The 18,315-nt window shown below is 46.2% G+C and overlaps 1 protein-coding gene across 1 annotated transcript in view; it reads left to right on the plus strand.

Annotated features, from left to right (window-relative positions):
• The window catches only part of PROM2 (prominin 2), a 159,283-nt gene that overhangs the window by 104,113 nt on the left and 36,855 nt on the right, over positions 1-18,315 (plus strand). Inside the window, exons 12-14 of the mRNA XM_033950017.1 lie at positions 4,029-4,117; positions 6,417-6,501; positions 18,134-18,280. Of these exons, the coding sequence (XP_033805908.1) occupies positions 4,029-4,117; positions 6,417-6,501; positions 18,134-18,280 (321 nt within the window). The remainder of the gene's footprint in view (positions 1-4,028; positions 4,118-6,416; positions 6,502-18,133; positions 18,281-18,315) is intronic.

An 18,315-nucleotide genomic window follows, 5' to 3' on the forward strand; every position in this document is an offset into this window, starting at 1 on the left:
GATCCCATTTACCTAACCCCTACTCAAAGGCACCCAGCGCAAGAAAATGTTTGACAGTCTACTAGCGACGCATGCAGCGAAACTGGACCATACCATCTCCAACCTGCTGATAACAACAAACAACTTCAAATCTTTTCATAAAGAAATCAAAACCCAACTATTCAAAAAATTTATCCAGATATCTTAACTCTAACCCTGGACTCCCCTCCATGTAATTCCCTCAACCTCTCCCCCTCTCCAGTTATCCTTACTCTTCAAAGCCTCAAGCATGTCATCTGCTTCCCAAACTGTATATATACTGGAACTGCACTTTCTCCAATTTGTACATCTCCCCAAATTGTAAATCTAGTGGAATAGCCCAATCTTCCATGCTGTATCCCATTCCCAAAACTGTAATTCACCAATCTTCTTGTTATTCACCAATCTTCTTGTAATTTCTCCTGGAAATGTCCAGATGTCTCTTTTGTAATCTGCCCAGAACTGCAAGGTACAGGAGGAATAGAAGTCAGTAATGTAATGTAATGTCAAGAAAAGTGTGGAATAACTTGTAAATTTCATGGCTCCATATCATTCTCTTCTTGGTTGAGCTGAGAACTTTTCAGTGGGCCCTCGTATTTGTATTTTAAATATTTTATTGATGTTCCTAGAATCAGCTCTGTGCACCCTACTGGATGAAAGGGTAGAATAATTCTTTTAAATGAAATTAAAACATAACATTTATGTGGATTCTGGAGGTGGTTTGGGGGGCTCACCATGACCTATAAGGGAGCTGTAGTGAGGGGAAGACATGGCACCCTTTTTGCGAAGTTTACAGCAGTGCCCTAAAAGGTACCCCACTATTTAGGTGCCATGTCTGGGTGTTCAGTCCATCACTTTGCAACCCCTCCCACGTCCAACAGGTTTGTTCTAGGCGTGTTTGACTTGGACAAAAAGTTGGACAAAAACGTGGTATAAAGATGGACGATTTAGCGACTTGGACGATCAGATCAGCAGGATGTATAGTTAGACGATTTTCGAAACAAAAAAAATTTTGGACTTATTCTTTACTTTGGATGACTTATGACTTAGACGAAAACGGATTTAGACGTTCCTTTCGATTATGCCCCTTTAAGTTACCAAAATCCATGGGGAAGATTTTAGACTAGTCCTGAAGCACTATGTGGACCTTCAGTGGGTGGAATAAGGCACTACAAATACCACACTGCATTGAGATATAGATTTTAAAACCAGAATGTGCAAACTGAAAGTGTCTCTCCCTTATCTGAGTAACTTGGCAGCTGTATCAAGGTGATGGACAGTCAGAACAATAATAAAAATACAGCTAAGCAGTTACCTGATTAAAATCTATGACTGAAAATGGCTTTCTCCATTCTATGGTTACAGTTGCCCACACTGCTGTAAGGCAGTGACACTGCCCTTTGAATAGGGGAATGCAGAGTTGGCAAGTTGTGCACAAGTATTTCATTTTATTTAGAAGTAACAATTTTTACTATGACAATTCCAGCATAAACAAATGAGAACAATACAGCTCATGTCATCCAGTATATAGTAAGTAAACTCCAGTCCCCCAACCCATGAAATGACAAGCTGCTTATGAAACATGTCATAAGAAACATAACAATAGCCTTACTGGGTCAGACCAATGGTCCATTAAGCCCAGTAGCCCATTCTCACGGTGGCCAATCCAGGTCACTAGTATCTGGCCAAACCCAAGGAGTAGCAATATTCCATGCTACTGATCCAGGGCAAGCAGTGGCTTCCCCCATGTCTTTCTTAATAACAGACTATGGACTTTTCCTCCAGGAACTTGTCCAAACCTTTCTTAAAACCAGCTACGCTATCCGCTCTTAGCACATCCTCTGGCAATGCGTTCCACAGCTTAACTATTCTCTGAGTGAAAACAAATTTCCTCCTATTGGATGTCAGATAATGAAAACACAAAAGAACTAAAGTACAAACACCGTAAGAAAATAAAATAAAGGGGGGAGGCCTGTACTCCTAGGGCCCTCCCGCCAAGCAGCTAAATAAACAGTACAACTGACCAACATGCAAATTGCTCAACCCCAAAAAGCTACCCTTCCCTCACTGGAAGCATTCTAAAAGTAGTCATGCACAATATTAAGATAGATTTTAAAACCTTCATGCGTACATGAACAGTGTTTTTTGAGTCAAACCTGGGGTACTCCGGTACCAGTTAGGTTTTCAGGATAACCGCAATGAATATGCAAGATACATTTGCATACACTGCCTTCAATATATGCATATCTCTTTCATGCATATTCATTGTGGATTTCCTGAAAGCCTGACTGTCAAAGGTGTATTCCAGGACCAACTTGGGAAACACTGCATTATAGCATCATCTTTGTGCCTGCTATAAAATGTAGCCCCTCTAGAAGCAAGAGAAGATATCCACCCGTCTCCAGCCCGGCAACTAGCTGCAGTAAGCACTAAAAGGCACTGCCATGGGGGAGTACTCAGGTGTCCCACAGTAGTTCTGTGTTTGGCCCACACTACCCAAATGCTACAAAATAGGAAATATTTTTTAGCATGGGGGTGTGTCTGGGGTTGTAAAGGCAATTGTTAAATTAAGAGTTAACCAGAATAGAGCTAGCGAAATGCAACATAAGTATATGTATATTGCCTGTTGGATAGTTCATCCACACACAGTGCAGCACTCAACTTTTAGTCGTGTGGCAGCCATGAGATCAGAACAACAAAAAGAAATCCAACCAGATCTGCAGAATAAACAGCGAAGCAGGAGAACAAACAAAAACTGCAGACAATGTACACGATGCAGGCAAAAATTTATTATCCCAAAATAAAATGCAGTAATATAAAAACCTTATTACCAACCAAGGGATCCAACACGGTCCGTGTTTCGGACAAACACCTTCATCAGGGGTCCATGGTAAATAAGGTATAAAGTATACCGCAAAAAATGAAGATAACAACAATTGCCTGTATATTAAATCTGCCGAAAGTGCTGCCAAAAATGAAGTTGAGTGACTTCATTTTTGGCAGCACTTTCAGCAGATTTAATATACAGGCAATTGTTGTTATCTTCATTTTTTTGCGATATACTTTATACCTTATTTACCATGGACCCCTGATGAAGGTGTTTGTCCGAAACACGGACCGTGTTGGGTCCCTTGGTTGGTAATAAGGTTTTTATATTACTGCATTTTATTTTGGGATAATAAATTTTTGCCTGCCTCATGTACATTGTCTGCAGCCATGAGATCAGAAACATGGATGCTCCATTGCAAGATAGCACCATTGAAGAACAAAGTGCAGCAGGAGGTGATACCTGTGAAAATTCATCATTGGATATTGACTCAGTATGAACATAGCATCATGAATCAATGAAAAGTTTATGAGTGGATTAAAAAGGTATAAAGCAGGAATAACAGGTGTAACCAACGAAGGTCGTTCTGGTCGCCCATCAACATCGCGCACACAAGAGCACATTGACGGGGTGGATGCCTTGATTAGAGAAGACCGACGGATAACGGTGTCTCAATTGGCTGCAGATTTGGACATCAGCTATGGATCTGCATTTGCCATAATGCCTGATGACTTGGGATACAGAAATTTCTGCACACGATGGGTTTCCAAACAGCGTACTGATCTGCACAAACAACAGCGTGTGGAGGTTGCAACCCCGTTCTTGAAATGGTATGAAGAAGATCTGAGTATTCTGGAGAGAACTGTCACCGGCGACAAGACATGGGTGCATCACTGTGACTGAAGGGCAAAAGACAAAGCATGATGAAGTAAAGGAAGAGGTGCTTACCTTCTCTCTGAGCACATGTTACAAATTAGTTAGTTATTTACAACTTATGGATATAAATTGAGATCATTATTTTGGAATTTATAGAAAATGACTCTAAGCACTTTTCTATAAACGGTGCCCAACTCAGAGTGCTGTTTATAGAATATCACTCTGCACTGATTATTTTTTTGGTGGGGTGGTGCTGTTTTTGAGTACCATAATGTCAACCTTGTATGTTCTGTATGCTTTCTTTCAGTTTATTGATGGTCCTGGTAACCTTCCCCCAAATATGAATCTCAACAGAATCTTTGGCCTTCAGAATGTCAGTGTGACCCGTATTTACCGGTAAGTACCAGCCATCGTGGCTTATGGTCAATGTACTCTCTAGAGAAAAGAAGAGAAAGAGATAATGCAATTATGGTTTACACTAGAATACACTGAATTTTACTATATGGCGCTAGAGGTTTTTAGCACAGGCCGGCGAGGTAAATGCTCCGACCCTCAGGATTTCTTTGAGTGTCAGAGCATTTACCTCGCCAGCTCGCGCTAAAAACCTCTAGTGCCATTTAGTAAAAGGAGCTCATAGTAAGATAAAATGTTCCCTGGAAAGGAAAATTCAAGGGCAAAAGGGACCCTAAAATAACTTCAAAGTCAGGGGAGATCAAAGAAAATATATTTTTTAAAGATCAGTCTGGATGATAGCAATATTCTGCCAGTGGATATGATAAAAGTGACAAAATTTAAGCATGCTTAGAATAGCTATAGAGACTAGTGCAAAGACAGGCATGGGTTAAATATATAGTGTGATCAGCCAAGTGGTCATCATCTGTCACTTCTCACTTCCAGCCACTTTCTCACTCATATACTTCTCACACTTCTAAAACCTGACCAGGCTCTTCCACACACTTCCTGGTTGCCTCCGGGTCCTCTCTGGCACTCTAGGTCTTCAGGCAGCTTCCTCTATCATTACCAGTCTCTCCGCCAGTCGCCCTGGGTCTACAGGCTGCTTCCTTCTTGGTCTTCTGACAGTTCCCAGTACCATTGCTGGTCTCTCTGCTAGTCGCTACCAGCTCCACCGGTCCCTTTGCCGCTCACTCACTAGTCCCCATCAGCCTAGGACCTCAAACTCTTCTAGTAGCTTTCTTCTCTCTGTCCACTAGGTCACTCTGGGGTCACCGCCTGTCACTCGAATTACCAGCCTTTTGGGTCCCCACTGGTTCTGGACACTCTTCACCGATCCCTTCTCCAGTCATCAAGCTTGAGTACTCTCCAGTCAATCCAAGCTCTGCTGTGCCCTCCAGCTACTCCACTCCCTGAGAACTCTCCCAGTCACTCAGTATTCCCTCCCTGAGGACTCTCTCAGTTGCTCAGTCTCCACTCTCTGAGGATGCTCTCAGTTGCTTAGTCTCCACTTTCCAAGAACTCTCCCAGTCGCTTAGTCTCTCCCTGAGGATTCTCCAAGTTGCTCAATTTCTCCCTGAGGACCAGTCCCTCAGTCGCTCTCTGCGAGGACTCTCCCAGTTGCTCAATTCCCCTACAGACCTCTTTGTCACCTAGACTTGTCTCATCGGGCCCTCTGCCGGTCCTCTCTGGTTACTCCAAGCTCTACCATACAGGCCGGTCTAGATCAGGCTTACCGAGGGTTAGGCTGAAGTAAGCACTCCCCCTTGAGGGTTGCCTAAGCTCCCAAAGGAGCTCTTGCTCTTTTCAGCTTTTTGTTCTGAAACTGTCCTTTTCAGCACCCTTTTCCACTCAGAATAAGTGGGCAGCTCCGAGGTGCCTTTGCAGGGTCTTATATGTAAATGAGCTCTAGTCTCACTACTGAGGTTCCCTGTGCTGGCCAGTGACAGGAACTCCACCCTGTCACAACTAGTTGATGTTGGTTTAAATATGGGAACTGATATACTCATCCACATAGAATGGTTTGCACTAGAAAAGGAAGACAAGACCACTGACTTAAATAAGCAAGCAATTGAATCCTTCAGCTGGTTAAGCAGTATGGAGGCATATCCAACCCATGAGATAACTTGAGCAGATTAGGTAAGCAAACTGGTCCTCATCTGCTATCATTGCCTATATTAATTGATATATTACTTGTGTCTCAGCAGACTAATGCAGAGTATTAGAATGATGCATGATTCTGTGATATCTGATGCCTTCATGTCCAGTACCATGGATGGTGGAATAGGATACTGTTCTGCCTCATTTTATGAGCATACAATTATGCAGTGCAGTGGCCCAATACCTAGTACCTTGCACTATTGTATACCTCATACCCAGCAGTATATGGATGTTATGCTGCCTCATACTCATATTCTAAAACGATGCCCTGTAGTGTATTCTGATGTTGCGCTCTCTCATAATCTGCGCTATTGTCTGAATGGATGCTGTGCTGCCTTGTGCCCTGTAGTATATTCTGAAGTTGTCCTGCCTCGTATTCTTATTGTCGGACATAATGTGCTGTCTCATAACTGCAATATAATCTCATAAATTTGGATAACTGTAGCTGGCACTTTATTGAGTTGCTAATTGACTTAATATGGATGCCACCGTTTTTAAAACCAAGATATGTATATAAATGTTTCTTGAGACTTTAATGACAACGATTGAAGGCAAAGTTTCTCTCTGATGGTTTATATTTCAGGGAATGTAAGCAAGGAGCTTCATTTTTTGATGTTCTGGAGCTGAACAATGTCTTTAATCTAGAAGAGTCCCTGAATATTGCAAAGGTAGGAAGGTCTTTTACTGAATAGCATAGAAATGTCATTCCCTTCATCACAGCCAGGTCTTCATATTTCTACTGAAAAATGATGAAAAAACATAATAGGGGTACAAATTTATATTGTTCCAATGCAAGCTGATTGCTAAAGCATTGTAAATTCTTGGCAACCTAAATATCAGAGATATGCTAATAGGTAAAGTTGTTATATATTTTCAAGTATAGCCATCTTCTCATTAATTGTGCCCAGTGGCGTAGTAAGGGGGAGGTAGGGGGTGGTCCGCCCTGGATGCCATGCTGGTGGGGCCACTGGCACCCCTCCTCCTTTCCGCCCCCACCTCTTCCCACTCCTCCCTTCGCCACACATGCACACCCCCTTCCCCAGTACCTCCAGTTGTTCACCACCAGTTGTCCTCCTCATGACCGCGTCGTCTCTCTCACTGACATCATTTCTGGGCGCTGCGTATAGGAATTAATGTCAATGGAAGAGATGATGGGGTCACGAGGAGCACGTTGAAGTTCTTGTTGCTCACGGCGGTCAACAGCTAGAGTTACGGGGAAGTTAAGGGAAGGGGAGGCATGCGGCAGGGGGGCATGTGGCAGGGGGGATCGAGGAAAGAGCAGGGGTGGGCGAAGATGAGGGTGGGGGGAGGGGTACTAACGCCCTGGGTGCTTCTCACCCTCACTACGCCACTGATTGTGCCCTTAAAGCAGGGGTGTCCAACCTGCGGCCCAAGGGCCGCATGCAGCCCCGTGAAGTATTTTTTGTGGCCCCGGTCGAGGGCGAAGCAGTGTTTTCCTCTGCTGCCCCTGGATGTTTACCATTTTGCTGGCTCCCTCCTCTGTCTTGCTGCAGCGTTTGCGCATTTGTGCGGCCCCAGAAACATTTTTTTCAGACAATGCGGCCCAGGGAAGCCAAAAGGTTGGACACCCCTGCCTTAAAGTATGACTAGCTGCAGGACCTTTTTCCACTAAGTAAAAAAAAGTCACAAAAAGAGGATCCAATATTGTTGAAAAACTTCCAAGCAAATCTCTATTAGGGCTGTACCCAATGTTCATATTTGATTTGGCCCCAAATATGTGATTTGTATTCAGCTGAATAGTGATTTAAATTCAAATACAAATAATCCGGAGCTCTTCTATGCTAAATCCTACTGAAATAAATGCTTGATCTCTGATTTCATGTTGCTTCTTTTATTATTTGTTATGTTAAACTCAATGCCCATTATTCAAATTTAGCCAAATAAAATTTTTCATTATTCGTATTCAGCCAAATAGTAAACTTTGCTATTCAGTACAGCTCTAAAATGCTCTCTGTCACCATGGTGATGAAACATGGAGATTGTAATTTCACTGTTTAACAAAGATAGGTAAACAAGAATGTTCTGTTACTAAGCACCCTCCATCCAGATATCTAATTTGTGAGTTGCTCTGTGCCTGTATAGGTTCAAGGTGACATACAATTCGAGTGACAGGTAAAAGAGGGAAGAATTAAGGAGTAAGGAGACAGTAAGCAGGAGGTGGAGGGGGAGAGAATGAGGAGTCTTTTAAAGGGAGAATTGAGTAGACATTAGAAGTACATTTTACATTGGATGAGGATGAAATCTTTGAGGCAGGACAGACTATTGATTGTCAATGCAATATGGAATAATGTCCACATTAGAACCAACAGAAAGAAGATACCTGAGTCAGAAGCCTTTTACAACAAGGCAACATTGAGGGTCCACACTTTTGTGGTTCACAAGTATTCCATGAAAACAGAAAGACAGAGATGGCCACTCTAGGGTTTCCACAATGTCCTTGCTTTGGCTGCACTCAACACAATTGTGTTGTACAATACTGTGATGTGAGTCTATCCTTTGGAACTTTGGCAGCATCACATCTCCTTGAAAAAGCAAAGGCTGGAGATCCTGTCAACCAAGATAAGACTGGGGTGGGGGGGAGCTGCAAACAATATGCCTGCCAGTTTGTGATATGCAATGTAAACAAAATCATGGAAGTTTCTGGATCCTAAAAAGGCCAAGGGGACCAAAAAGTTGAGAATCACTGTGGTTGTTGTGTGGCATGTATTCCAGAATAGCTAATATTTATGGAATGTCACTCATTATGGAAACACCTTTATTTTTACTTCCATTTGTTCAATTAATCATATTTTTCCACAATTTTCATAATTGTTTGAAAGGGGAATTATGGAGGAGTAATAAACATTCTGGTTAATATTCAGCCTGTGGCATCCACGGTATCCATGACATCCTGTTTGTCTGTCTTGCCTGTTTAGATTGTAAGCTCTTTCGAGCAGAGACTGTTTTCTTACTCTTAACATAGTAACATAGTAGATGACGGCAGATAAAGACCCGAATGGTCCATCTAGTCTGCCCAACCTGATTCAACATAAAAATTTGTTGGGGTGTTTGGGTTTTTTTCTTCTTCTCCTTAGCTATTTCTGGGCAAGAATCTAAAGCTCTCCCTGGTACTGTTCTTAGGTTCCAACTACTGAAAAGTTATTTTTATTATATAGACTTATACCAAAAAAGCATTACAATTCAATACATTACAAAGTGACAGCAGCAAATATCATACAAATAATACAAACATAAACTGACATTTCACTATCCCCACACCAAACCTGTAAATATGAAACTAAACATCCCCAAACCCTGTACACAAAATGACTAGAAACCCCCCTCCCTCCCAGCAATAAATAAACATAAATACAAAAACTCAGTTAAAACAAAAACTGTAACACTCGTCAGGGAGGCTGAAGCCGCACCCCCTTCCACAATAAACGCCACTGCTGTTCACTCCTCCTTTTTCTCTCTGCTTCTGCAACTTGGCACACTGCCCGCACCACATCCATCGCCACTGTGTCCGGTGCCAGCTGTCGCTGCCTCAGCGACATCTGGCAACGTGCCATCCAAATGAAATACTTCAGTATGGATAAAATAATAAAAAAAGTTTCACCATACACCCTCTTCCCCCCACCACCCCCATAAACCCAATCCGCATAACTCATACTTTCAAACAAACCCACCTGAAACCCCAAATCCCTGGCCACCCTCCTCCCCACCTCAACTGAAAAGGGGCAAAAACACAAAAAATGTTCCATTGTCTCTAACACTCCCTGGCACTCCCCCCTTGGACAGTCCCTGTCAGTCACTCGTCTACACTTTAGATTCGCCCGGACATACATCTTGCCATGCAGTGCCAGCCATGCCACATCGAAGTACTTAGGGGGCAGGCGTGGCATTGCCACATAACGGAGTGCCTGCTGTTGACGTATCCCCGGGCAATCCTTCAGCAGAGGTTCCACCACATAACACTGGTGCAGCACTCTTTCCATCCATGTCTTCCTCCCCTCCACCACTTCATCCACCGTGACCCTCCAACTCCTAACTAAACGGGCCATGTCCGCCTGACCCGGCACCCCTGCCAAAACCCCCACCACCCGCTTCTTCCCTATTTCCACTCCTCCCAACCAGTCTTTCCAAAACACTGTACCCCACGTTTGAACACTTTCTACCCATACCACCCTTTCTTGCTGTCCCCTCACCAACCCCCCCAAATGGAACTGGAGGAAGAGGGAGGAGAAAAAAAGAATGGGGTTCACCATCCCCAAGCCCCCTTGTTCTTTTGCCAAATACGTTACCCCCCTCTTTATTGGATTTAAGCGGTTACCCCAGAGGCACTGAAAAAAAAGACTATACATCATAGCGTGCAACCCCTGCGGGAGCAAACACACATAACTAAGGAATAAGAACAAAGGAACCAAATATACTTTCATTAAACGCACCCGTTCCAGAAATGTCAGCTTCCACTGCTTCCAGGCTTCCACCTTCTGCCGCCCTTCCTGGATTTTTCCCTTCCAATTCTCCATTTGATACGCCTCATCCCCACTGAAGACAACCCCCAGCACCCTAACCCTCCCCTCTGGAGGCAAGAACCCACTTGTACTCTCCACCTCCCATGCCGGATCCCCGAGTTTCAACAAATGACTCTTTTCCTGGTTAATGCACGCCCCTGTGGCACCTGAATACTCTCCCAGTTTTTCCTCCATCCACCTAAACTCTCTATTTGAAGACACAAACACAGAGATGTCATCGGAATATGCCACCACCCTGACCTTTGTGCCTTCCCCCATATCTATCCCTGTTAAACCCCCACCCTTCTCCAGCCGCTGCAGCAATGGATCGATGGCAAATACATATAGCAATGGTCTTAAGGGACAGCCCTGTCTCACCCCTTTCCCAATGGAGAAACGCTCCCCACTCCACCCATTCACCAAGGGAAAGGTTGCTGCCTCCCTATACAGAGTCTTCAACCCCTCCACAAACTGCACAGGAATCCCATACTTTGTAAGAACCCCCCACAAATATTTGTATGGCACCCTATCAAAGGCTGTGGCTTGGTCCAAACTAACAAGCACCCGCCCCCCTTGGGCCCTCCGACCCCTCTCAACTGCCTCTCTTACTGTTACTGCTGCTTCTATCGCCCCCTCCCCTGCACGCCACACATCTGTGCTGGTGCCAGTACTGATGCCGCCACCTCTCCCAGTCTTGTGCACATCATCTTTGCTAAAAATTTTCCTATCTGTATTAAGCAAAGAAATCGGCCTCCAATTTCCCATCCTTGACCCTTCCTTCCCTGGCTTCGCAATCAAAACCAATACCGCCTCCCTCATGGACCTCGGCAGAACAGGCTGACAGCTAAGCTCCGTAAACAGCACCAAGAAAGGTATCATCTGCTCACAAAATGTCTTAAAAAACTCGGCTGTCAACCCATCTGGACCGGGTGATTTCCCTCTGGTCAGGCCGGCTATCGCCCGTCTTACCTCCTCCACCGTCCATGAACCATTCAGCGCTTCTGCCTGCTCCTCTGTTAACCCTCCCCCCACCCCCGGGGTCCCCTCTATATATTCCTCCCACCCCTCCCTTTCCTCTTGCCCAACTTCAAAGAGCCCCCCAAAATGCTCTCCCACCACCCTCAATATCCCTTCTCGTGACTCCTGCTCTATCCCCTCATTGTCCCACAAACTCCCCACCTTCTGCCGCCTGACCCTCTCTTTGCATGCCCTGAAAGGGTCCGGTGAGATGAAATGCCCATAGTCCCTCTCCCACACTAAGGACCTATATCTATCGTACTGTAGTGCTTCAATTTTTCCCTTGAGTACCTGAATCCCCTCCCCCTTTTCACCTCCTTCCATCCTCAAATTTAATTCCTTCCTCAGGGCTACCAGCCTCCCCTCCCTATTTTGTGATGCCCTCCTACTTATTTTCTTGAAAAAAACCCTTGATCCTACCCTTCACAACCTCCCACCATCCCCCCAATGACCCGTACACGCTTACAGTAGACAGCTGGTCTGTCCAGAACTCCCTAAAGGCCTCCTGTACACTCTCCTCCTGGAGCCATGCATTGTTGAGCCTCCACAGACCCATACCCATAACTTCCCCCCTAACTGTATGCTCACCAAAGCGTGATCTGTAAATTCAACATGCTGCACTTGGGGAGGGTCCTGACAGTCTTCCCTCCTTACAAAAAAATCTGTCGATACAACTGCGGCATTTCCCCCTGCCAAACGTAAACCCCCCTTGCTTCCCAAAAACTGTATAAATATCAACCAGCCCTGCACCCTTCCCCACCTGTTTCAAAAATAATTCATCATATCCTAAAGAAAATTTCCTCCCTTCCCTATCCTCCTGCCTCACCACTGCATTAAAATCCCCTCCCCACACCACCCTCCTGGCCGTGTATAAATATGGTCTGATCCGGGAGATTAGAGCTTTACGCTCCCACTTCCTCTGAGGACCGTAGATGTTCACCAACCTTACCTCCTCTCCCTCCACCCTTACCTCCTCTCCCTCCACCCTTACATCCAATATCTGCCCCCTCCCCTCACCCAATTCCACCACCCTATGCACTTCCACCGCCCTGGAGTTAAACAGAATTGCCACCCCCCCATAAGCCTCCTGGGCTAATACCCAGTATGACGGCCCCCATTTCCAGTCCCTTTTAGCTTTCCACAATAAACTTGGGTGGTCAACCCTTGTTTCTTGCAACATGATAACATCCAATTGTTTGGAAGCCAGGAACTCATACACCAGAAACCGCTTTCTCTCCGTTCGGAGACTAGCAACATTCAAAGTTGCAATATTCAAACCGAGACCCCCCATCATGACACTAATTTAGATTTCTTCCCCCCCCCTTCTCTCCGCTCCCTTCTTCCATTCCCCTCTTCACCACCACCCCTGGCGGGACCGCCTCGCCCTCCGCCAGAATCAACTCTTCCCCAATTCCTTCCCTTTCCTTATCTTCCCCTTCCTTAATCACATCCCTCCCAACCAGCAAAACATCCCCTCCATCTACTTCCATACCCTCCTTCCCACCCACCTCTGTATTTAGAAAAGCCCCTCCCCCATCCCCTTCCTCTCCCACTGTCTCAACTCGCAACCTCTCCAGAATCATCGCCGGGTATTCCTGCTGCCCTCCCTCCCGACCTTTCTTCCCTTTCCTCTTATGGGACACCCCACCTCCATCCTCTTCCTCCTGTGCCAATACACTAAACCTATTAGTATCCTCAACCTTATCTCCCCTTCTTTTCCTCTGGTGTTTCCCCACCTTCTTACTACGTACCTTTTCCCATGTACCCTCATCCCCACCCCCACCTTCTCTCTCCCCCTCTGCTTCCTGCACCAGCCCTTCACCCTGCCTCACCTTTTCCTGGCTATCTTCCTGACCACCCTCCTAATCCCGTTCCTCCTCCTGGGCCCGCTCCTGCGGTTCCTCCCCTCCCCCATCATTTTCCTCTCGCCACCTGTTATGTGCAGCCCTCGGACACTTGCTGAACGGGTGTCCCAGACATCCACACAAGTTGCACCGAATGAGGTCACACTCCTCCCCAATATGCCCCTTCCCTCCACATTTTACACACATCAGGATAGGACACACCATACTTAGATGCCTAAACGATCCACATCGAAAACATACCCTGGGCTGCCCCTTGTAAAAACATTGGATGCGCTCTCTCCCAATGTATGCCACTGGTAGAACATGCTGTATCACATTACCCACTTAACTTAGCTTCATGTTGGCCGTCCATCCACCAGCCCAGACCCTACTCGGGTCCATGATCTTCACTAATGGAGTCCGAAGCACCCCATACCGATTCAACCAGTATGTCAGGTCTGAACTGGGGATGGACTCATTTCTCACCAACACTGTCACTTGCACAAGGTCAGGCTTACTCACAGGTATGGCTTTAAATTCTGCCCACTGCTCCCTCCCCCTCACCCCCTCATATTTTTCCCAAAATAACTCTAAACCCCTCTGTCTCTGGAAACTGATGTCATACTCCGGAACCATTACCGGATGAATACAGGCATACAGGTCCTCAGGGATGAAGCCCAACCCCAGAACCATTCTCAACACCCTGTCCCTTGTTGGCATATTCCCCACCCCCACCCACTTCAACTGAACCACATTTCTTCTCTTGAAAATACCCCCCTCTCCCCCTCCCCTGCTACCCCACCCCCCACCACCATTCCCATTCCCTCCACCATCCTCTCTCCTCCCCCCACTCTCCCCTTGCGCATTCCCCCTCCCCCGATTCCTACCCCCCTGTCCCGATCCCCCAGCCACCACATCTGCAAAAGATATTCCCCGTTTAACCCCTTTCCGGGCACCATGCCCACCACCACCAGATCCCCCACCCTCTCCCACCCCCTCCCCCTCCCCAACACCCCATTCACATCCATAGGGATCTGTCCTGCATTCAGTTCTTTCAACTGCAGTTCTTTAGAACAAGGCAAAACTTGCTTTGTCCATTGCTACCGTTGTGGCAGCACAGCTTCATCACCTACAGCCACCTCCTGCTGTATTTCTCTCTGTAGATTCTCAGGTTCCAGCTCCTGACTCCACTCTACTCCTTCCAACACACTGGAAACACCTCTTTGCTGTACTCTGCACTTTGAATTAGGCTGAGTTCCCTCAGCACAGCTCAGAAAAGACTCCACCCCTTTCTCAGTCACATTCTCAGTCACATTCTCAGTCACACAAAAGATTCTGACGTCAGAGGAGGGGCAGGACCGCGGCGCAGGAAGCAGCGCCTAAGCAGCGCAGGAATCGCTGACGTCACGATCCTGCTGCAGCTGCTTCATAGGTGATGCGGGGAGGCCAGGGGGGCGAGCGGTCCTTTGGGGTGGGTCGGGGCATCAGGCCTTCAGGGTGGGGCGGGCAGGCAGGTAGGCAGGCTTTCAAGGGAGAGGGGGGTGACAGGCAGGCAGGCAGGCCTTCGGGGGGGGTGCAGACCTTCAAGGGGGTGCAGGCCTTCAAGGGGGAGGGACAGGCCTTCAAGGGGGGCAGGCAGGCCTTCAAGGGGGGCAGGCAAGCCTTCAAGGGAGGACAGGCCTACAAGGGGGTGGAACAGGCCTACAAGGGGGTGGGACAGGCCTTCGGGGGGGTGCATGCCTTCGGGGGGGGGTGTAGGCCTTTCGGGGGGTGCAGACCTTCAAGGGGGTGCAGGCCTTCAAGGGGGGGACAGGCCTACAAGGGGGGGACAGGCCTACAAGGTGGTAGGACAGGCCTTCATGGGGGTGCAGGCCTTCGGGGGGGGTGCAGACCTTCAAGGGGGTGCAGGTCTTCAAGGGGGGTGCAGGCCTTCGGGGGGGAGCAGACCTTCAAGGGGGTGCAGGCCTTCAAGGGGGGACAGGCCTTCAAGGGGGGGACAGGCAGGCAGGCCTTCAAGGGGGGACAGGCCTACAAGGGGGGGGACAAGCTACAAGGGGGTGGGACAGGCCTTCAAGGGGGGGGTGCAGGCCTTCGGGGGGGTGCAGACCTTCAAGGGGGTGCAGGCCTTCAAGGGGGGGGACATGCCTTCAAGTGGGGGACAGGCAGGCAGGCCTTCAAGGGGGGGACAGGCCTACAAGGGGGGGGACAGGCCTTCAAGGGGGGGGACAGGCCTACAAGGGGGTGGGACAGGCCTTCAAGGGGGGGACAGGCAGACCTTTAAGGGGGGACAGGCCTTTGGGGGGGACCCTGGTTTAGAAGTACACGGAGGGAAGGGGGTGTTCAAAGAGACGTGCATATGCCAAACTTTGGGGGGGGGGAAGAAATAATGGGTCTGAAAATAGAGGAGAGGGAGAGAGATAATGGACCATGGGATTTAGGGAGGGAAGGAACAGAAAGGAAGAGAAATTGGACACAAGGGATGGTGTGGAGGAGAGATAGAGATACTGGATAGGAGGGTAATTAGGAAAAGAAAGGGAGAGATGGTGGACTCTGGGGTGGTGGGGAAGGAGGGAGAGATGCCGGATGAAAGGGTAGTTAAGAAAAGGTGGATCTGTGGAGGGAGATGAAAAAAAGGAAAGATACCAGACTTCCTGGGAAGGGAAGGGAAATGGAAAGGGAGGACAGAGTTGGCAGATGGATGGTTAGCATGCAGAAAGAAGGAAACCCTGGCAAGCAAGTTATCAGAAGAAAACCAGAGCCTTGGACCAACAAGATTTGAAATATAACCAGACAACAAAAGGTAGAAAAATTAATTAATTATTTTCTGTTTTGTGATTATAATATGTCAGATTTGAAATGTGTATCCTGCCAGAGCTTGTGTTGGACTGCAAACGTGAGCTAGGATTTAACAGAGAGAGGAAAAGTCATTTTTGTTTCTTTATTTTATTTACACCACAGTGTCAGTGTGGTTAGGAGAAGCCAAAGGGGGTGAAAAAGCTATAAAACCCACCAGGAGTTTTGAAAAAAATCACCCAACTGGGCAGGAAAATCGAGTTGAAAAACCAATTCAATAGGCTGAATCGAATCGAAATTTTTTTTCTGAATCTGGCAGCATTAGTTTGTGCTACTGTCTTAGACTTTAGGACCTGGGATTGGGGAGAGATAGCATCCTCAGTACTTTATAATGCAAGTGAAACGAGGATTTGGTCAGACTTTTGAAGGGTCTGCAGAAAAAAAATATTGTATAGGCCGGGGACATGAGACAGCAGGAAATGGGAACTTTTCTTCCTTCTATTTTTGTGAATGGAAAGGCTGAGGATGTCAGAGAGTTCAGTTAAAATATGTGCTTTATAAGAAAATATAATAATGTGTTTTATAAAGTTTATAGCATAGCTGGCCTACCCAGTGAGGTGTTCCTAGTGGTGATGGTGGCAGCGTGTCAATGTGTTGAGAGGAAGAGGTGGTCTGGGAAATTCTGCTGAGCAAACTCTGGGCCCATTTCCACCCCCCAGTTAGTCCACTCCACTCAACTGGTTCACACACTGAGTGGGTCTTTGGGTGTTGTTTTGGGATCTCTTCCAGTGGTTTATCAGTATCTCCTTCTGGTCCAAGGAAGGAAACTTTGTTATCCTTAGCATTGACCTACAGAATATGTTTGTAACAGCGCTGCTTGTGTGGCATTAGGCTATGTAGTGATCGAAAGAAAAAAACAGACCTTTGCATATTTTTGCACTATATGGTGGGTGTATGAGGAGATTCACATTTCCTGCACAGCTAAGTCCATGTGAAGTTACCTTGTGCTGTATTTGACATCTAGCAAGGTCTCTGTTTGAAAGGAAAGATCTAAACTTAAAAATGAAGTGGCCAGAAGTTATGGTAAAAGCAGATAGTGTAGCTGGTTTTAAGAAAGATTTGGACAAATTCCTGGAGGAAAAGTCCATAATCTGTTATTAAGACATGGGGGAGTGTCTGCTTGCCCTGGATCGGTAGCATGGAATGTTGCTACTCTTTGGGTTTTGACCAGGTATTAGTGTCCTGGATTGGCTATCATGAGAATGGGCTACTGGGCATGATGGACCATTGGTCTGACCCAGTTAGGCTATTCTTATGTTATGTTCTCATCTGTAGGGGCCTTTGTTTTCACTTCTTATTTTAATGTATTTTTTTTCTGGGAACTTATCAGTGTTTTTTATAATGGGAACAAAAATGGAAGAGAATTAATGTGTGTGGGATGAGGGGGTAACTAATTTCTTCAGCTAAATAATTCAATCCACTTCAAACAGACATAGGAGAACTCACGCACCATTCACACACCCTCCAACCAAAAACGTCAAAAGAAAAAAACTGTTCGACAACCTCCTAGCCATTCGAGCTGCAACACTCGACCCCCAACTCTACAACCAATTGACATCGACCACAGACTGCAAAACCTTCAAAAAGAAATAAAAACCCTTCTATTCAAAAAACACATAAAACTGAACTAACACAATCAGAACTATCCCAAGCATCACCTGCAACTACTCCATATGTACTTCTGATGTCATGACAATTCAGACATAATTTATGTTATGTTATGTTTGGAATATAAGAAAATTTTCACTGCCTGTTTCTATTCTGACCATTTATTCCGTTTCATGGTCATTACAAAAAATATTTTTTTACATGGGGGGGTGTCAAAAAATGATGGGCCCCGGGTGCCCTAGGTATGCCACTGCCTTAATGTATCTGGATGGGGTTGTCAGAAATTCAGAACTGACTTTAAATTTTTCTCCTGGAACTGGGTAACTTGGCAGCTCTGAATCTTAGAAGGGGAAGATTGCCATGGTAGTAGAAGAGTGGATCCTGAGAACATGCTACTTATTTCTCAACAAATGGTTATTCTTCATTCTTTGAAAGAGTGTTTGTTTCTTATTTTTTCTTAGTATACAGTTGAATTGCAGAAGAACATTGACAACCTCAAGCTGGATCTTGGAGATCTGTCTTTTTTAATAGAAATCACAATATATGGACTAGAAAGCTACCGAGACAGTGGACTAGATGCATTACCATACACCATTCTACAGGCAGAGGTTTGTTATGGAGAAGAGGAGTCTAAAGGAGTAAA

The sequence above is a fragment of the Geotrypetes seraphini genome, chromosome 6 (assembly GCF_902459505.1).
Source record: "Geotrypetes seraphini chromosome 6, aGeoSer1.1, whole genome shotgun sequence".
Classification (NCBI taxonomy): domain Eukaryota; kingdom Metazoa; phylum Chordata; class Amphibia; order Gymnophiona; family Dermophiidae; genus Geotrypetes; species Geotrypetes seraphini.